General features: G+C 43.9%; 1 protein-coding gene across 1 annotated transcript in view; it reads right to left on the bottom strand.

Moving 5' to 3' along the window:
• Positions 1 to 7388: 7388 nt before the first annotated feature.
• Ercc3 (ERCC excision repair 3, TFIIH core complex helicase subunit) overlaps positions 7389 to 17414 on the bottom strand; it is a 30484-nt gene continuing 20458 nt past the window's right edge. Inside the window, exons 11-15 of the mRNA XM_021150266.2 lie at positions 16088 to 16184; positions 12949 to 13066; positions 11898 to 12016; positions 10307 to 10459; positions 7389 to 7802 (exon numbers count right to left, since the gene is read on the bottom strand). Of these exons, the coding sequence (XP_021005925.1) occupies positions 7671 to 7802; positions 10307 to 10459; positions 11898 to 12016; positions 12949 to 13066; positions 16088 to 16184 (619 nt within the window). The 3' untranslated portion in view covers positions 7389 to 7670. The remainder of the gene's footprint in view (positions 7803 to 10306; positions 10460 to 11897; positions 12017 to 12948; positions 13067 to 16087; positions 16185 to 17414) is intronic.

The following is a 17414-nucleotide window of genomic DNA, read 5'->3' as shown; positions in this document are numbered from 1 at the left end:
AACACAACGGGTAACCTGTGTGCCACTGCCTCCCAGTAATTCAAACCATGGCAGCTAATAGGACAGATTACGTACTTAACTCTATATATTTACAGTATTCATACTGGGTTACTCTGTCATCATAGAAAGTTCACTGTCATCACATTATGTTAATGTTAATATACATTAATACAAAAGGTGTGGAGAGATTTTCATTTTATTAGTGGATTACTTTGCAGAATAGAAAACAAAGACCTTGCCTCACAAAAAGAAAAAAAGACACTTGACAATGACCTCTGACCTTCACATGAGCATGTGTGGGCATGCACACACACACACACACACACACACACACACACACTCCAACCATTTTTTTTATTACGTATTTTCTCAATTACATTTCCAATGCTATCCCAAAAGTCCCCCATACCCTCCCCCCCACTCCCCTACCCACCCATTCCCACTTTTTGGCCCTGGCGTTCCCCTGTACTGGGGCATATAAAGTTTGCGTGTCCAATGGGCTTCTCTTTCCAGTGATGGCCAACTAGGCCATCTTTTGATACATATGCAGCTAGAGTCAAGAGCTCCGGGGTACTGGTTAGTTCATAATGTTGTTGCACCTACAGGGCTGCAGATCTCTTTAGCTCCTTGGATACTTTCTCTAGCTCCTCCAGTGGGGGCCCTGTGATCCATCCAATAGCTGACTGTGAGCATCCACTTCTGTGTTTGCTAGGCCCTGGGACACTCCAACCATCTTATTTGAACTAAGTAGTGTTTAGAGAAACACACCTTCATTTATAAATATGAATGGAACAAAACATCACTGTGTCAACCCAGAACTATCAAGAAGACACTGAGAGGACCATATAAAACTTAGCTTTGCTTTTATCTCAGTGGCTTAAATCTCACAGAGTTTAAAAATACAGCTAAAGACATCTGCTCTTGAAAGCTTTTCTTTCTGGTCTCCTCCTGCTTTAAGAATATTTGTGCATGGCTATCTCATAATTTGAACAGTCTCCGCTTGGGACAGTCTTTTGATCAAGTGACCTTTACACATGAACAACTCACACATATCAGAGCTTTAAGCTCCAAGACAGAAAGCCAAATTCTTAGAACCAAATTCACACTGCACCATTAATAGAAATTAGAAGCAATAGCTGAAGGCAGAAGGAAAAAATGGATGGAGCTGGAAAGAAAGCATACCTGGGGCTGTAAATCCAGTTAAGAACCCACGGCTGCCGCTCATGGCCCTAGCAGTGAACCTACTACTGTAATTTTGCTAAACTCCTCTCTCTTACCCATAAATTAGTGAGGCTCTCAACCCTCATCAGTGAAGTTTCACTGTGTAATAATTGTGACACAAGCTAGTGTTATCTGAGAGGAGGGAACTTCAATTGAGAAGATGCCTCCATAAAATCCAGTTTGTAGGGCATTTCCTTAATTTGCAATTGATGAGGGAGGATCCAGCCCACTGTGGGTGGGGCCATCACTGTCCTGATGGCCCTGAGGTTTATAAGAAAGCAACCTGAGTAAAGCATGAGGAGCAAGCCAGCAAGCAGCACCCTTCCATGGCCTCTGCATCAACCTCCATGGCATACTGTCTCCAGGTTCCTGCCCTGACTTCCTTTGATGAACAGTGCTGTGGAAGTGTAAGCTGAATAAACCCTTTCCTCCCCAACTTGCTTTTTGGTCATGGTGTTTCAACAGCAACAGAAACTCTGACTAAGACATTCAGCAAACGCTTTACCATCTGAACCATATTGCCAGTGAGGCTTACAAGGATTTTCTTGGCTTCGTTAGGCTGTCCATTGCTAGTGTAGAAACACAGTCGGTCCTGTTTGTTGACTATGCAACCCTGCAACTCTTGTGAGCTTGCTTCTAAGTTCCTGGCAGTTTGTATGTGTGGCCTTTTCCATTCCATTCCCATTTCCCATTTGCTAGATCATGTCATCTGCAAAGACCCTTTGTTTTTTGTTTTCCTTTCCGATTCCAATTCCTTTTCTTGTCTACTTGCCCTGGTTTTGCCCTAGAGCCTCCAGTTCGACACTGAATAGAAACGGTAAGAGCAGATATATCAGTCTTCTAGACGATCTTAAGGGATTTTTTTTAGTCTTTTAGTTGCCTTTAATCCCAGCATTCAGAAGGCAAAGGCAAGCAGATCTCTGTGAGTTTGAGCCTGGTCTACAGAGTGAGTTCCAGGATAGCCAGGGCCACACAAAGAAATCTCATCTTGAAAAACAAAACAAAACAAACAAAAAAGAACAATGAACAGTTCAGCCTAATGAAGTAAATGCAATATGAAAAAAAATCATTTCTAAAATAACCAAAATTTACATGTTAATGAGATTGACTACAAAGTTTCCCCTAAGTGTTCAGTTATTTGTATTCTATGAGTTATCTACTTATATTTAAATGGTTAGAAATGGGACTTTGGACGAGTCACTGTCTCCCATTTTTATTAGTAAAATACAAATATAGTTTAATTAATTCTTTAATCCTAGCTATATTTTAGATATTAATTAAATCAATAAAGAACAGTGCTTGAAGTATAAAACATGAATGTTGGTATTAGACTGATGTCTTTTCTAATCTTTGGATAAGAAGAGTTAGCCCAAGTCTTCATATGTCCGAACAGAACAAATGAAGTTAAAGGTTAAGTTAAAACTAGATTATTTTGGGCTGGCAACATGGCTCAGTGGTTAAGAGCACTGACTCAAAGGTCCTGAGTTCAAATCCCAGCAACCACATGGTGGCTCACAGCCATCTATAATGAGATCTGATGCCCTCTTCTGGTGTGTCTGAAGACAGCTACAGTGTACTTACATAAAATAAATAAATAAAACTAGATTATTTTGTTTTATCCAAATTATACTGAATGACGAAAATTTATGTATGTATTTATAAAGACTGAAAAAACTTGAATCATTCAAACATTAGTTTTGAATAAGATAGTGGTACAAAAACTAAAGAGTTTTAACAAAAAGGCATCACGTGAAAGTTCATAATATTTTCATTTGTAACTTCATTAAAATCAATTCAAGTATTAGCATTATGGCCAGAGAGAATATTAAGATATAAACAATTTTTAATTACAAAAGTATTTAAGAAACACAAGAAGTGGGAGAAACATTTAGTTCCTCGGGGCACTCGTTTGTCAATGGTGCTGAAAATGGGTCCATTCAGCATTTCAGAAGTCCACAAGACTCAGGAGGTGCAAGTAAAAGACCCCCGAAGAGGGGAGACCCTCACTCAAGTCTTGGGATGACACGACCCCCCAAGAACTCTCGAGAGACTGTCCTTGCTGCAATCGCACGAGGTTTATTCACAGGAACCAGTGGGCTGGGGCCATACGCAGGGGTAGAGGAGTTCGACCCCCGAGTAGCTGGGAAAGGGGGTATTTAAAGGAAAAAACATAAACCAAGGAGGTAGGGAGGGCATTATTGGAAAATACCAGTGAAAAAGCACAAGGGGGAACTAATAATCACAAGGGGAAACTCCCTGCTTCTCAAGATTGTTCTCAAGATTTTAATCTAACTTTTGTGGTCAGCCAAGCTCCTGGAACAGGATGCTTCAGGGCCCAACTATTTTTCTTTCTTGGCTCCAACTTGGTCTAGGGGGGTCAAACTTAAATTTCCTACCTTACACAAGAAAGTTCCTCCTCATTGTGAGTCAGAAGGACCTAGAGACAATACTGATATTTTAATCACAAAAGAGTATCTTTCTCTCTCTAGTTTAGTTGATGGAATCATCTGTGTTTTTTTAATCCTTGAGAAAAACTCCAGAACTAATTTTGAATTTTAGTTATCAAATTAAAAGTCTTGGGGCTCGAGAGATAGCTCATGAGTTAAGAACATTGGCTGCTTTTCCAGAGAACCCAGGTTCAATTCCCGCACAGACTGTTGGCACCTCCAGTTCCAGGGGATCTGATGCTCTCTTTGAGCCTCCACAAATACCAGGCAGAGACGTGGTGCACAAACATAGGCAAAACACTCATAGACATAAAATAATTCTTTAAAAAGTTAAAAGTCTTTTATAATTCTATGCATTATTTATTTAATAGACCCAATTTCATAAACAGATTTAAATTTTTGCTCATTAAAACGAGCTTACAATCACTATGTAATTTAGAAGGAATGTCCTAAATAAGGTGTCCCTCTCTAAACAGAGTTTTATCCTTGAAGCAGTGACTAACTGTCCAAAAAGAAAAGGCTTTGCTCAATGGTAAAATGTAATAATCACAGGTTTTAAATATCCATCTAGTAAGAGGCTACTAAAAACAAATCAATACTTAAGAAAATATTGTTGTAAAAATCCAAATTTTAATTGTATCTCAGGGTAATGAATTAACCTTAACAATTTTATAACCTTTAAATTATTTTAAACTTAGTTACAATATTCATTTCAAACAACTTTTTACAACATATTTTAATCTTAACACTATTAAATAAAATTTAGAGAACAATTTAATGAGATAACTTTACACAAAAACACAGGAGACTATATCTAAAACCCCCCAAAACATATATCTTATATATCCAATATTTATGAACACAGGTATATTAATGGTTTATTTTCTTAACCAAATTTAAATCAATTGCTTGTTAAATATTTCACATCCTGCCCCCTAGTTCTTACCATCTTTTCACCCTCTCTTTTATAATGTCCCTGAATTTCAGGGAGGATATATATATATATATATATATAAAACACATGTATTATATATAGTATATATAGATGTGATATATATAATATATAATATATAATACACATATATGATATATATAATATATAGTATATGTACACACACATGATATATAGTATATATATATATCACAATATATGATATATATGATAGCGACAGAGGTGAGAACTCTTGCACACACACACACATATATGTATATGTACATATATATGATATATATATATATAGTGTGGTATATATCATATTTATATGTGATATATAGTATGGTATATATCATACACATGTATTTTAAAATATATATATACATATATATATATGATATTTAGTATATATACATATATATGATAGATATCTCCCATTTGTAGGGGGCACTCCACTCACACTTTCTCTCTGCACTTTGACCGGTTGTGAGTTTCTGCATTAACTACAATTAGTATGCATAATAAAATTCTGTGATGAGGGTCGAGAGCTGCACTGATTTATGGGTAAGAAAGAGGAATTTTGAGAGCAGTTTGATATGAAGTCCATTTAGCACCCATAGTGGGCTGGGTTCTCCCATATCAATCACTAATAAAGACAAGCCCTCACAGACATGTCCAATCTGAAGGCATTTCTTCAGTTGAGGTTTCCTCTTCCCAAGTGACTTTAATTTACATCACACTGGTAAAAATTGGTAAAACAAAACAAAAGACCCAGGACACTTCAATTATCAAACTGTACAGTACTAATATATAAACAGCCATCTCTATCAGTGGAAGAGGATCAAGAGTCCAGAAGTAAACCTGGAGAGCCACATCAACTCCTTTTTCAAATAAAAGAACCAATACAATTTAAATGAAGAATACCCCACGTAAGTGGGACGGTTGGATATCCACACCTAAGAATAAAATACAAGCTTACCCCACCCATTATAATAATTAACTCAAGATCTGGATCTGGGGATATGGCCCAGTGGTACAGCACTTACCTAACATGTTCAGTGCCTTGGGTTCAATGCCCAGCACTGAAAACAAACAAAACCGAACTCATCGTGGATCAAAAGATCAAATGTAGTACATAAGACTAGAAACCTCCTAAACCTGAAGACCGTGAATTCAAGTTAGGCAACACTTCTTAGAGAACCTGATGGCAGCGACAAGAGAAAGAAGCTGGCTCAGCAGACAGCACCTGCTACGCACTAGGACGAGCAGCTTGAGCCTCAGAAGTTATAATAAAGCTGGGCGTGGCCATGCACTTATCACCCCAGGGCTGGGTGCAGGGCAGAGGCAGGTGAATCCCTGGGGCTTTCCAGCTTAGGAGCTCACTAGGTTTCATGTTCAGTGAGAGATCCTGTCTCCAAAAAACAGAAGTGGAGTGACTGAGGAAAGACATGTGACATCAACTTCTGACTTGTGCGTATGTGCACACACCCACACAAGCACATTTACACACCTCGGGGTAGAAACGACACAGAGGTGAGAACTCTTGCAATCCTGCCTGCGCCTGGCAGCTTTTGTGGCCCTCGAGTTTGGCAGCGCTGAACAGGAGAGGCACAGGGCAGGAACAGCAGCAAGCACGGGCCTTGGGTCTCAGGGACTGTGCTAGTTGGTTTTCCTCATTGCTGTGACAAAATACTTAATAAAAAAACAAGGGCTTTACTTTGGCTGCCAGCTTAAGGGTGCAGCCAGTCAGGGTGGCAGGACCGGGACGTTGCCCCACCCCGACCCTACCCCACCCCTGCCAGGGTCCAGGAATAGTGGTCCCCAGCTTCCTTCCTTTGTCTTCTAGCCCAGACGACGGTGCCATGCCTTGGTTGAGACTTCCCACCTCAGTTCTCCTAACTAGAAACGCCTGCATAGTCAGGTCCTTAGGTATGTCTCCCAGGTGATCTTACATCAATCCTAAGCATGCAGTGGTTGGCTTTAGCGTCAACTTGCCTCACCTGTGTAGAGAACTGCAGATGACTGCCTCAACAGCCACTCCATGTGTGACACCTGCCATAGGCCTGGATCTCAGAGGCGGTGGCTGGCGGTAGAGAGGATCACTCACCTTTCGCTGCCTTGACCTTCCCTCCTGCCGTCAGCCTTCTTCACCCTGTGGCTGTGATCTCTTGGCTGCTATCTGAAGCATCTCTTCTCTGGGCTTCCATCCCTAAGAGGTAGCAGTCTCCAGGACCTTTCCTTATTTAAATCCAGACTGGGACTGCTAAAGCAGCAAGCCTCATGGACTGGGCGACCACCCAGTTCTCAGGCTCTCATGGGTAAAGTACTAAAACCTCCCGGGTTGGTAACATTTCAAAGGAAGCTAATTTAGTAATACAGAGCCCAAATCCCATTTTTAAATTATAAAATATAAGCAAAACAAACATAAGAGAAAGAGCGAACAGAAAGCCACGTTATATATGCAGAGGACACATAGGGTAAAAAGTGAGAAAAAATAGAAATTAAAAAATGTATAGGAAGATAAAATTTTAGAAAGGAGGGAAGAGCCAGGCCTGACACAGTTTGTTCCCTGTGTGCACCTCCTGCTGGGCACGGGGCTCCCCTTAAGGGCAGCCTGCTTCCGCACTGAGCCTCCCTCGGAGAAAACGACATTTTCATTTACAAGTGCTCCTCATCTGCAGGCTGACTCTTGGTGAGGGTGGAGCCATGTGCCTACTTCTCTACTTGAAGCTCCAGAGCTCCCCAAATTCCATTGTTTAATTCATTCAATAAAATAAAGACAAATGTGGTCTAATTAAGTGGTATAATTTTTATATACAGAAATGATCCACTCTTAACAAGTTTGAATAAAAAACAACAGTAGCTTTTCTTTCCTTTTTAAACCTAGGACCCACGAAGGCAGTTAAGGCCTCACACTGACTGGTTTTCAGCAGTCAGTCAATAGGTACTGCATTAGAGCAATAGGAAAGGACACAGTCTTGGATAGAAACGATCACACTGGTGAGGAAAGAAGTCTCTCTTCAACACTGATCCAGGCAGCCAGTCTTCACCAGAGCACAGGGTGGGCGTCACTTCCTGAAGCGTTTGAAAAGCGGGTGCACGTGCTTGGTGGAGGCCTTGCTTCGGGAGGAGTGGTACTCCATGTACACAGTGTCGTCTGCGCCAGACAGGGAGCTCATGGTGCCACAGCGCCGGGATGCCTGTGGGGAGGGGGGAAGCCAGGCTAAGTTCATCTCCAAAAGAACACTCTCACAACACTCGGAATCAAATACAGTTGTGTGGGGTGTGTGTTTGTGTGTGTGTGTGTGTGTGTGTGTGTGCTGCTAGGGATTGAACCCAGTGTCTTGCTTATGCTAGGCCAGCACTCGGCCACCAAGCTAACCCCAGCCCGGAGATACACCGTGTTTAAACGCTCTCAGGCTAGAGAGATGGCCTGGCTGTTAGGAGCAGTGGCTGCTCTTCCAGAGGACTCAGGTTCAATTCCCAGCACCCGCATGGCAGCTCACAATTATCTGTAACTCCAGTTCCTGGGGATCCAACACTCCCACACATACATAAATGGACAAAACACATGAAAATAAAAATAAATTAATTACTATTTTTGGACTGCTGAGTTGTATTTACAACGCAAGCACAGCATCCTGAGTTTGAGCCCCAGAACCCACAAAAGGCCTTGGTGGAAAAGCACCTCTCCAAGTTGTCCTCTGACTTCCACAAACCTGCCCCTGACACGCACACACTTATCACACAGATAGATACACAAGGTAAACGTTAAGATATCCTTCTGACCACTTTCTGGGTCTTAGACATTGCATATATACTACCTCCCCCGACTCTCACAACAATTATAATCTTAACCTACAAAACAGGAAACTGAGGCACAAGAACTCAACTCCGGCCTACTCCAGTTCATAAGAAAAATTAGACTAGAACATCACCCAGGCACTCTGATGTAACAGGCCAGTACAAGGTCTCCCTTGATGACAACTGCTCACGAGAACTTACTCTTTCTTCTGTGATTTTGAAGTAAGAATCCAGGGCCTGGTACTACACATGCAAGGCAGACATTCTGTCACCAAATGATACCCTCAGCCCCTGCACAAATTCTTACAAGTTATCAGGGGGCAGGAGAAATGGCTCAGAGGTTAAGAGCACTGACTGTTCTTCCAGAGGTCTTGAGTTCAAATCCCAACAATCATATGGTGGCTCAAAACCATCTGTAATGGGATCCAATGTCCTCTTCTGGTGTGTCTGAAGATAGCAACACTGTACTCATATACAAAAATAAATACTTTTTTTTTTTTTATAAAAAGAGTTATTAGGGTGGACTGGAGCTGGAGAGGTGGCTCAGCAGTGAAGAGCACTGGGTGCCCTTCCAGAAGACTGTGGTTTCAATTCTAGTGGCTCAGGACCATCTGCAACTCCAGTTCCAAGGATCCCAAGCACTCTTCAGGCCTGCACAGTGGCCTGCGTGTACACTGTGGCACACGTGCAGGCAAACACCCATACATATAAAATAAAAAGATAATTAAAACAAGATAGGGTGGGAGGCTCTTAAAATCTCCTAAGACTTGATACACGGCTTTGAACCAATGGGAGATCCAGGAAACCCTGGCTTGACTCAGCATCAAAGCCATGAGCAAGTGCTGAGTATATGTAAACTGGGCAGGGCCAAGACTGCGCCAAAGATGGATGTGGAGCTGGGGGAGCAAGGTGAACACCTTTAATCCCAGCCCATGAGAGGCAGAGGCGCAGAGAGGCAGGTGGGTCTGAGTTCCAGGCCAGCCAGTTACATGATAACACCCATCTCAAGCCAAACAAAATAAAGCCCAAGGTGAGTGTGAACAGCATCCACATAAGCAAGGAGACTGGCCTAGAGCAGCTTGCACCTGAACCAGACAGATGTGGGAGAAACAGGCATCTGACTCATGCCAGGTCACAGCTTCATCTCAAAGGTCACCTTGGCACCCCTGGACTAACATGCAGATGGCCTGACAAGAGAAAGGTCTTGGCTGCAGGGTACTGGCATTGCCCAAGTGGCAACTGCTGCTTCCTTCCTGTCTTGTTCTAGCTAATGATCACCTTTCAGCTTTAATACCACTGAGTTTCAGAAATTGGAATTCTTAGAACACCTGATTCATTTTCACTTCTCTCCTTGAAGGGCCTGACAATCATAATCTCCTATGCATTCACTGATTACACTACATGGTCATGTCTGGGGCACAGCAGGCCTTCACCAAAGGCCTGTGAAATGTGAAAGGCTGGGTCTTTTTAGAAACCTCTAGGGTTTTCAACATACTTATAACTACTTTGAGTTCATCAACAGACTCACCTTGAAGGCTGAGCTCTCTTACTGAGGAGGAAAGCAGGGTGAGCCAGCTAACCCCAGACCAATAGATAAAGCACCTACTAGCTCCAGAGCCTGTACGGTTCTCATCCTGGGCCCCAACATTGGCAGGCTGTCATTATGGGCAAGCAGGACCCAGTCACTGTCACGTGAGCCTCTCTGCCTTACAATACATTTATAAGAAACCCACACTAAAAGATAATTGGGTTGTTTCTTCAAAAAACTTCAGTTTTCCTCGAATCCTGCTTGCTTACATGCTCATAGGCGAATCCTACTTGCTTACATGCTCATAGGCGTGTCTGCATACATGTGCCCACATACAGTGGGTGTCCTATAAGAGAATCTCTTTTCACGCACCTGGCCAGATCTAGAGCCAAACTCTCCAGCCACCACTTCCTCCTCTGCATCCAAGTCGGTGGCTGCCAGCACCTTTTGCAGGAGTTGCTGCTGCTCCTCTTTGGTGGAGAACGCCAGCTCCTCTTCCTCCATGCCAGCTAGCTTTGTGATTACCTACAACAACAGTAAAGCAAGCCCATTGTTCTTGCCTCCAAATCCCCTCTGTACCTGCTCCAGTAACCTCTTCCCACCTCCTGGTCCACCCAGAGCCTGACTACTGGTTCTAGACAGAGACTAAGGGTCTCTGAATAAGCACATCAGATGAGGGCTCTGTGAGTTATAAAACAACTCCTCCTATCTTTGTAATTGCACCATGGAGGGAAGGAAATTACACAAAAGTATACCCAAGAGTTCCAACACACTCCCTGGCATCCTGGGCTTCCAGCAACGAATACTTTCTTCACACAAGAGATCAAGAACTTATTGAACAGGGGTTAGAGATGGTTCAGCAGACAAGAGCACTGGCTGCTCTTCCAGAGGACCTGGATTCAGTTTCCAGCACTCACATTGTGGCTCACAACCACCTGTAACTCCAGTCCCAGGGAATCCAGCATCCTTTTCTGGCCTCTGTGGGCACTAGACACATGTATACTACACAGACAAACATGCAAGCAAAACACTCACACACCTAAAATAAAAAATTAAAAATAATTGACCAGATTTTCTATCAGCAGCAAGATGTTCTCGTTTCCTTTCTGTTGCTATGAAAAAGTACCCTGACCAAAGGCAACTGTTGGGGAGGACTGTCGGGGAGGATGGGTTTATCTGACTTTCATGTCTAAGCTACAGTCCACTACCGAGGGAAGTCAAGGCAGGAACTCAAGGCAGGAACCTGAAGATAGGCCTGCTTGCACTAACTCTGACTAAGGTACTAACTTCGAAGCTAAAAAGCATGGCAGGGCTGCTCTAACCAAGGTGAATAATGAAAATCTCACCACTGTTTACAGACATCAACGGAAAACGTATCTCAACAGTGGCTGTTTCTGTCCTATGGTGTTAAGAGCATACAGACACGCATACTAGGCGGATAGTGGTGTCTTCTTTCCTGTTTCTTTCTTTATCATGCAATGTAACATCAACTGATATAACAGCAGTGGATAAGTGCTACAAATCTGTAACAGCACATTTAAGTTATGAGACCCAGAAACACTCAGCAATCCTAAGGGACTACCACCCATGTTAAAAGACATAATGTGTTTGTGGTCATACACGGGATAGCCTGTCATGTCAGGTGGAGTGTCTCATTAGAAGGTAAGCATGGCATTAAGGACATGTGATCTGGAATCAACTAAAAGGCAAGCTGCCGGGCACTCCTGCACACACACACACACACACACACACACAAGTGCGCGTGCATGCACACATGCACACACCTTCTTCCACAATACATCCTAACTGTAGTTTCCCTTTTAGCACCTCAGAACTCCCAGGCTAGCACAGTGTTATCCCAGCAATTTACAGAGCCAAATGATCATGAAGCCTGCCTGAATGCTGACCCAGGCTGGTGCCTCCACCTCTGTCATAGCCTAACCAAAGGTAAATGAATACATACCTTAAAGCTGTAACCTTGATCCACTAGGAATCTCTGTCGCTTAGTAGAATAAGCCATTTCCTGTGTGTCCTGAGATACCAGGGAGTAGAAAAAGGCATTGTATTCCTCTGCAACCATCCCTATAGGAAAACAGGAGAAAAGACAAGACAATCCACACCGGCCCCTGACCAACCAGGACCCTGATGAGAAGCAAGCACTGCAGAGGACAAGCTCTTCACCCAGTGTGCAATCACCCTGCCTGCATGAGGGCCTATCAGATTCACTGTCCTATCTGCGAGTCTAGAAAAAGGGCTGAGCTGAGGATCCTGCTGGACTGCACAGACTTGCCCTAGCATGTGCAAGGAGGACCTGGCTTGATCCCCAGCATCCCAGACATAAAAACAAATACACTTTAAAAGAAACAAAGAGGACAAGCAAAATGGTTAAGTGGACACTGGCACATGCTGCTAAGCCTGGTGACCCGAGTTTGATCCTGAGGACCCTGTTAGAAGGACAATCAAAGCTGCAGTGATTGGTCTGCAGAGGGAAGCAGCCGCATAAGCTCCTTTCAGCAATGAGGGCTATTATAATGAGAGAGCCGCAAGGCCAGGACTGGGTCTGGAGGAGGAAGGGAGAGCACTCACACAGAAAGGCTCCAATCTGTGCTGACAGAAACACCAGGCCCTAGAGGGAAGATGCGGCCTCCCTTAAAGCCTGGAGAAGTAGTTCTATGAGAGTGGGGATCAGAGACAGCTGTCGTGCAGAGGATTGGCCATGTAGAGGCCAGGAGTCTCTTCAGAGCAATGCTCATCTCCAGACTTGATTCTTATTTAATGAGCATGGCTGCTTGTTCCTGTGAGTATATGCGGTGTGCACCTGAGTTACTGGTAAAAACTGTCATGCAAAGCTACCATGAAGACATGGATCCCTGTGGCGTGAGAAGGAATAGAGACCTTCCCACCAAGGCCTCCCTGATGCTGAGGCAGAGCAAACTGTGACTGCACACAGTGGCAGCCGACCCCAGTGCTGAGATGAGAGGCTGTGGGCGCCGGCAGAGGAAAGGCAGCCTTACCTTTCTTGGCTCTGAGTACCCGTCCCAGTCTCTGGGCTTCCTGCCGTCGGGAGCCACCATGGGAAGAGATCTGAATGAGGACATTTGCTTCTGGCAGATCAAAGGATGTGTCACCAACCTACAAGTTTCAGAGTTTTAGTCCAGAATATAAATTTTAAATTTCTGTAGTTCTAGGATAGGATTAGGGCTTCAGGCACTCTCTCACATGTGTTCTCTCGCTAAGTTCCCTCCCCATCCGTGCCTGAGAGTCTACAGTAGCTCTGGGGATCATTTAAGGAAGCACCCCCTCTTCCTCCTCTTAGCAAGGACCCGCCACTGCAGGCAGAGGGGACACTGTGGACCTCAGAATGGCCTCTGCAGAACCCAGCCTCAACTTTTTCCTTTTTGCTACAGTAATGGGTCTGTATAAAAACCCGTCTTACTTGATGCCCACTAAGATATGCCGCAGCACAGGTAGGACATTGCATGCAAAGCAGGGCCCTGCCACAAAGCCCCTCCCTGCTGGCCAGCCCCCAGCTTGTGTCTCAGCCTGTAGGAGGCCAGCACAAAGGTGAAGTGAAGGCCTTTCTCACCATGTTCACTTTCCCAGCCACAGCTCCCAGACATAGTAATACTCATGTCTTCTAGACTCCAGTTCTACCTCACCTGACAGTAAACACCAGCTTCTTAGACTATGGGGTACAGCATCTGAGGTGACTCAGCAGATGAGGGGGCTGGCTTCCAAGTCCTAAATTGAATTCCTGGGAACCCATGAAGCAATTCCCACAAATTGTCCTTTCATCTCCACACGTACAACACGGCACACTTGTGTTACCCCTCCCTCAAATAGATGAGTGTAATTAAACAATCTTAAAGGTTTCTGAATGTTTAATCAAATGTATAATCTCCCTATAGCCTTGGTTCTAAACACACAACACATACACTTGGCACTATGCTTCCACAGTCCTTGCAACACAAATAAATGCTGCTTAACACACCTCAGTTGCACATATGAACTTTTCTGCTCTTATCTAATGATTTAATCATGACAAAAGAGACTTTTGGGGCTCCCTCTTCCTTCTGGTCTGCACTCACGTAGTCAAGCCCCACCCCATAGCCCTGCCTGTCTCCCAGGAGGTTTGCTTTAACCAGGGATACAGGTGAGATCCCCACCCCAACACACCGCCTACTGGGACCCCACAGAGCCCAGCAGATGTCAGAGCTCCATCTCACCTCCACCTGCACTCTCACATCAGCAATTTGTCGCCCACTCCCACCACACAGCTTGGTCTACCTCTCAAGGGACGTGCTCTAACCTGGGACACACAGTTCCACCTGCCTCCTGGGACACCCCGGACAGCCAACACCATAGAAAATCAGATGGCAAACAAAAGACAAGGACACAAACATAATCAACAGAGGCCAATGCAGCGTGGCACTTCAGAACCCAGCTCTCCTACTACAACAGCAAGCCCTAGATGTCCTAACACACCTGAAGAGCAAGATTGTGACCTTAAATCCCATCTCATGAAGATGATAGAGGCCTTTAAAGAGGATGTAAATAATTCCCATAAAGAAACACAGGAAAATACAATCAAACAGGTGAAGGAATTGAATAAAACGGTGCAAGAACTAAAAATGGAAATAGAAGCAATAAAGAAAACACAAATGGAGGCAAACCTGGAGATGAAAAAACCTAAGAAGAGATCAGGAGCTGCAGACACAAGCATCACCAACAGAATACAAGAGAGATGAGAGAATCTTAGATGTAGAAAATACTTCTATGGGCCAAAAAACATCTTCAACAAAACCGTAGAAGAAAACTTTCCTAACTTAAAGAAAGAGGTGCCTACAAATGTACAAGAAGCCTACAGAACACCAAATAGATTGGGCCAGAAAAGAAAATCCTACCACCACATGATACTCAAAACATTAAATGCACAGAACAAAGAAAGAATATTAAAAGCTGTAAGGGGGAAAGGCCAAGTAACATATAAAGGCAGACCTATCAGAATTACATCTGACTTCTCAACAGAGACTCTAAACGCCAGAAGATCCCAGACAGATGTCTTGCAGACAAACCCTAAGAGACCACAGTTGCCAGCCCAGACTACTATACCCAGCAAAACTCTCAATCACCATAGATGGAGAAACCAAGATATTCCATGACAAAACCAAATTTAAACAATATCTACTAATCCATCCCTACAGAGGCTACTAGAAGGAAAACCGCAACCCAAGGAGGGTAACTACACACAATAAACCATAATTAATCATCTCACAACAAACTCAAAAGAATAGAATAACATACACCACCATCATCAACAAAATAACAGGAATTAACAATCATTGGTCATTAATATCTCTCAACATCAATGGACTCAATTCCCCAATAAAAGGACATAGGCTAACAGACTGGATACATAAACAGGATCCATCATTCTGCTGCATACAAAACACACACTTCAGCAACAAAGACAGACACTAACTCAGAGTAAAGGGCTGGAAAAAGGTTTTCCAAACAAACAGTCCCAAGAAACATTAGGCTGGAGTAGCCATTCTAATCTCCAATAAAATATACTTTCAACCAAAGGAAATCAAAAGAGATAGGGAGGAGTCTTCATACTCGTCTAAGGAAAAACCAACCAAGATGAAGTCTCAGTTCTGAGCTCCTACACCTGAAATGCATCGGCCCCCACATTTGAAAACGAGACTTTACTGGTGGCAGTGACGTCATGCTCAAGCTGGGCCTACCCACGGCCACTGTGGCACTGGCCGCCCACCATCTAGGCACATCAGGGCCCAGGACAGAAGCTTCCCAAATGCTCAGCATCTCCAGCTCCAAAAAGGAAGCCTCATCTAATACCCACTTTTGCCAGAGTAGAAAACACATGTAGTGCCTTCTGTAAAGGACATAAAATTTAAATCCCTACATTCCAGGGAACGGTGGGACAATCCTGAGAAGCAGAAAGCCCTTACAGCTAATCTGCAAGGCACAAGAGCCCTAAGTTATCTCTCACACGACCCAGAGCTGCTGCTCCTTAACCCTACCCCAGGCACGCACAGGAGGCCTTCACATGAGCCACCATCCCAGAGCTCAGGTGCACCTCCCAGGCCCCAGGAGGAGCGAGGCACGGCTCCACCAGCCTGCACCACATACCTTGGAGATGAAGATGGTGTTGATTTTGGGGTTGTGCTTGAAGTTCTGGAGAATCTGCATCCTTTCTCCCTGGGACGTGGGCCCATAGATATAAGGTCTAAAGAAGAGCAGGAGGTTTTAGACACACACAGAGTCACATGTGCCCAATTAGAAACTGCTTTTGCTACAAAGCGCTGACTTCTCACCTGGGCCTACAAGGCCACTAAAGCAGGGTGCAAGCTTGGCATCTTTGCCTGAGTTTGTGTCTGCATCCTTTCTTAAGGATAGACTCCTGTGTGACTCTGGTTTGAATGAAAATGGCCCCACAGGTACATATGTTTGAATACTTGATCCCCAGTTGGTGAAATTGTTGGAGAAGAATTGGGAAATGTGTCCTTGTCAGAGGAGGTGTGTCACTCAGGGCACTTTGAGGCTTCGGAATACTCCTACTACTCCCAGTGCTCACTCTCGCTCTCTCTCTCCCTCCCTCCCTCCTTCCCCCTGCCTCCTACTTGAGGATCAAGATGTGAGCGAACTCTCAGCTGTTCCTGCTGCCATGCCTTTGGCTCCACCATCATGAATGCTAACTCTCTGAAACCATTAGCCCCAATTAAATTCTAGTTCTATAATTCACAGCATCTTATCACAGCAATAGAAACGTAACTAAGACAGCATGACCGTCACTTAGGATGTCTGCCTACCTGACTTGTCTCATCCCTACCTAAGGATGAAGACACACTTGTCCAGCCTTGATGTGATGGGTTTTGTTTTATATTATTATATTTCATAGTCATGTTTGATTATTATCTCTCAGAAGTCTGTTCTTTTCTAATGACAGACAAAAAGGGAGTGGATCTGGAGGGGAAGGGAGATAGGGAGGGGCTGGGAGCAGCAGAGGGAGGTGAAATGGTAACCAAGATATACTGCTTAAGAGAAGAATCTATTTTCTATAAATACAAACAAACAAGCAACCTCAAAAAAGAAAACCAAACCACCACCAAAAGGCACCAAGTGTTTCTGCCCTATATCCAGTCAGTCACCTTGTATTCAAGAGCAAAGCCTTCAGGCAAGACAAACAACCCACACACCTTATGAGGACACAATACAAAGTCTACAAATGAAGATTAGATACACCCTAGAGCTGGTCAGCTTGTAGGAGCCAGACATGCCAGCTCTCGACAACTTATCAGACCACCTTGTAGAATACACCCAAACTATTATAAGGATGATGGAGAACACCCTGGCCAGAACAGCTTAATTATGCATACCTCCTGGCCCTAGTGGACCCTGTTTCTTAATTATGCATACCTCCTGGCCCTAGTGGACCCTGTTTCTTAATTATGCATAC

The sequence above is a fragment of the Mus caroli genome, chromosome 18 (assembly GCF_900094665.2).
Source record: "Mus caroli chromosome 18, CAROLI_EIJ_v1.1, whole genome shotgun sequence".
Taxonomy (NCBI): domain Eukaryota; kingdom Metazoa; phylum Chordata; class Mammalia; order Rodentia; family Muridae; genus Mus; species Mus caroli.
Note: the sequence above shows the minus strand (reverse complement) of the source record. Positions and strands in the feature narration are given on the sequence as shown.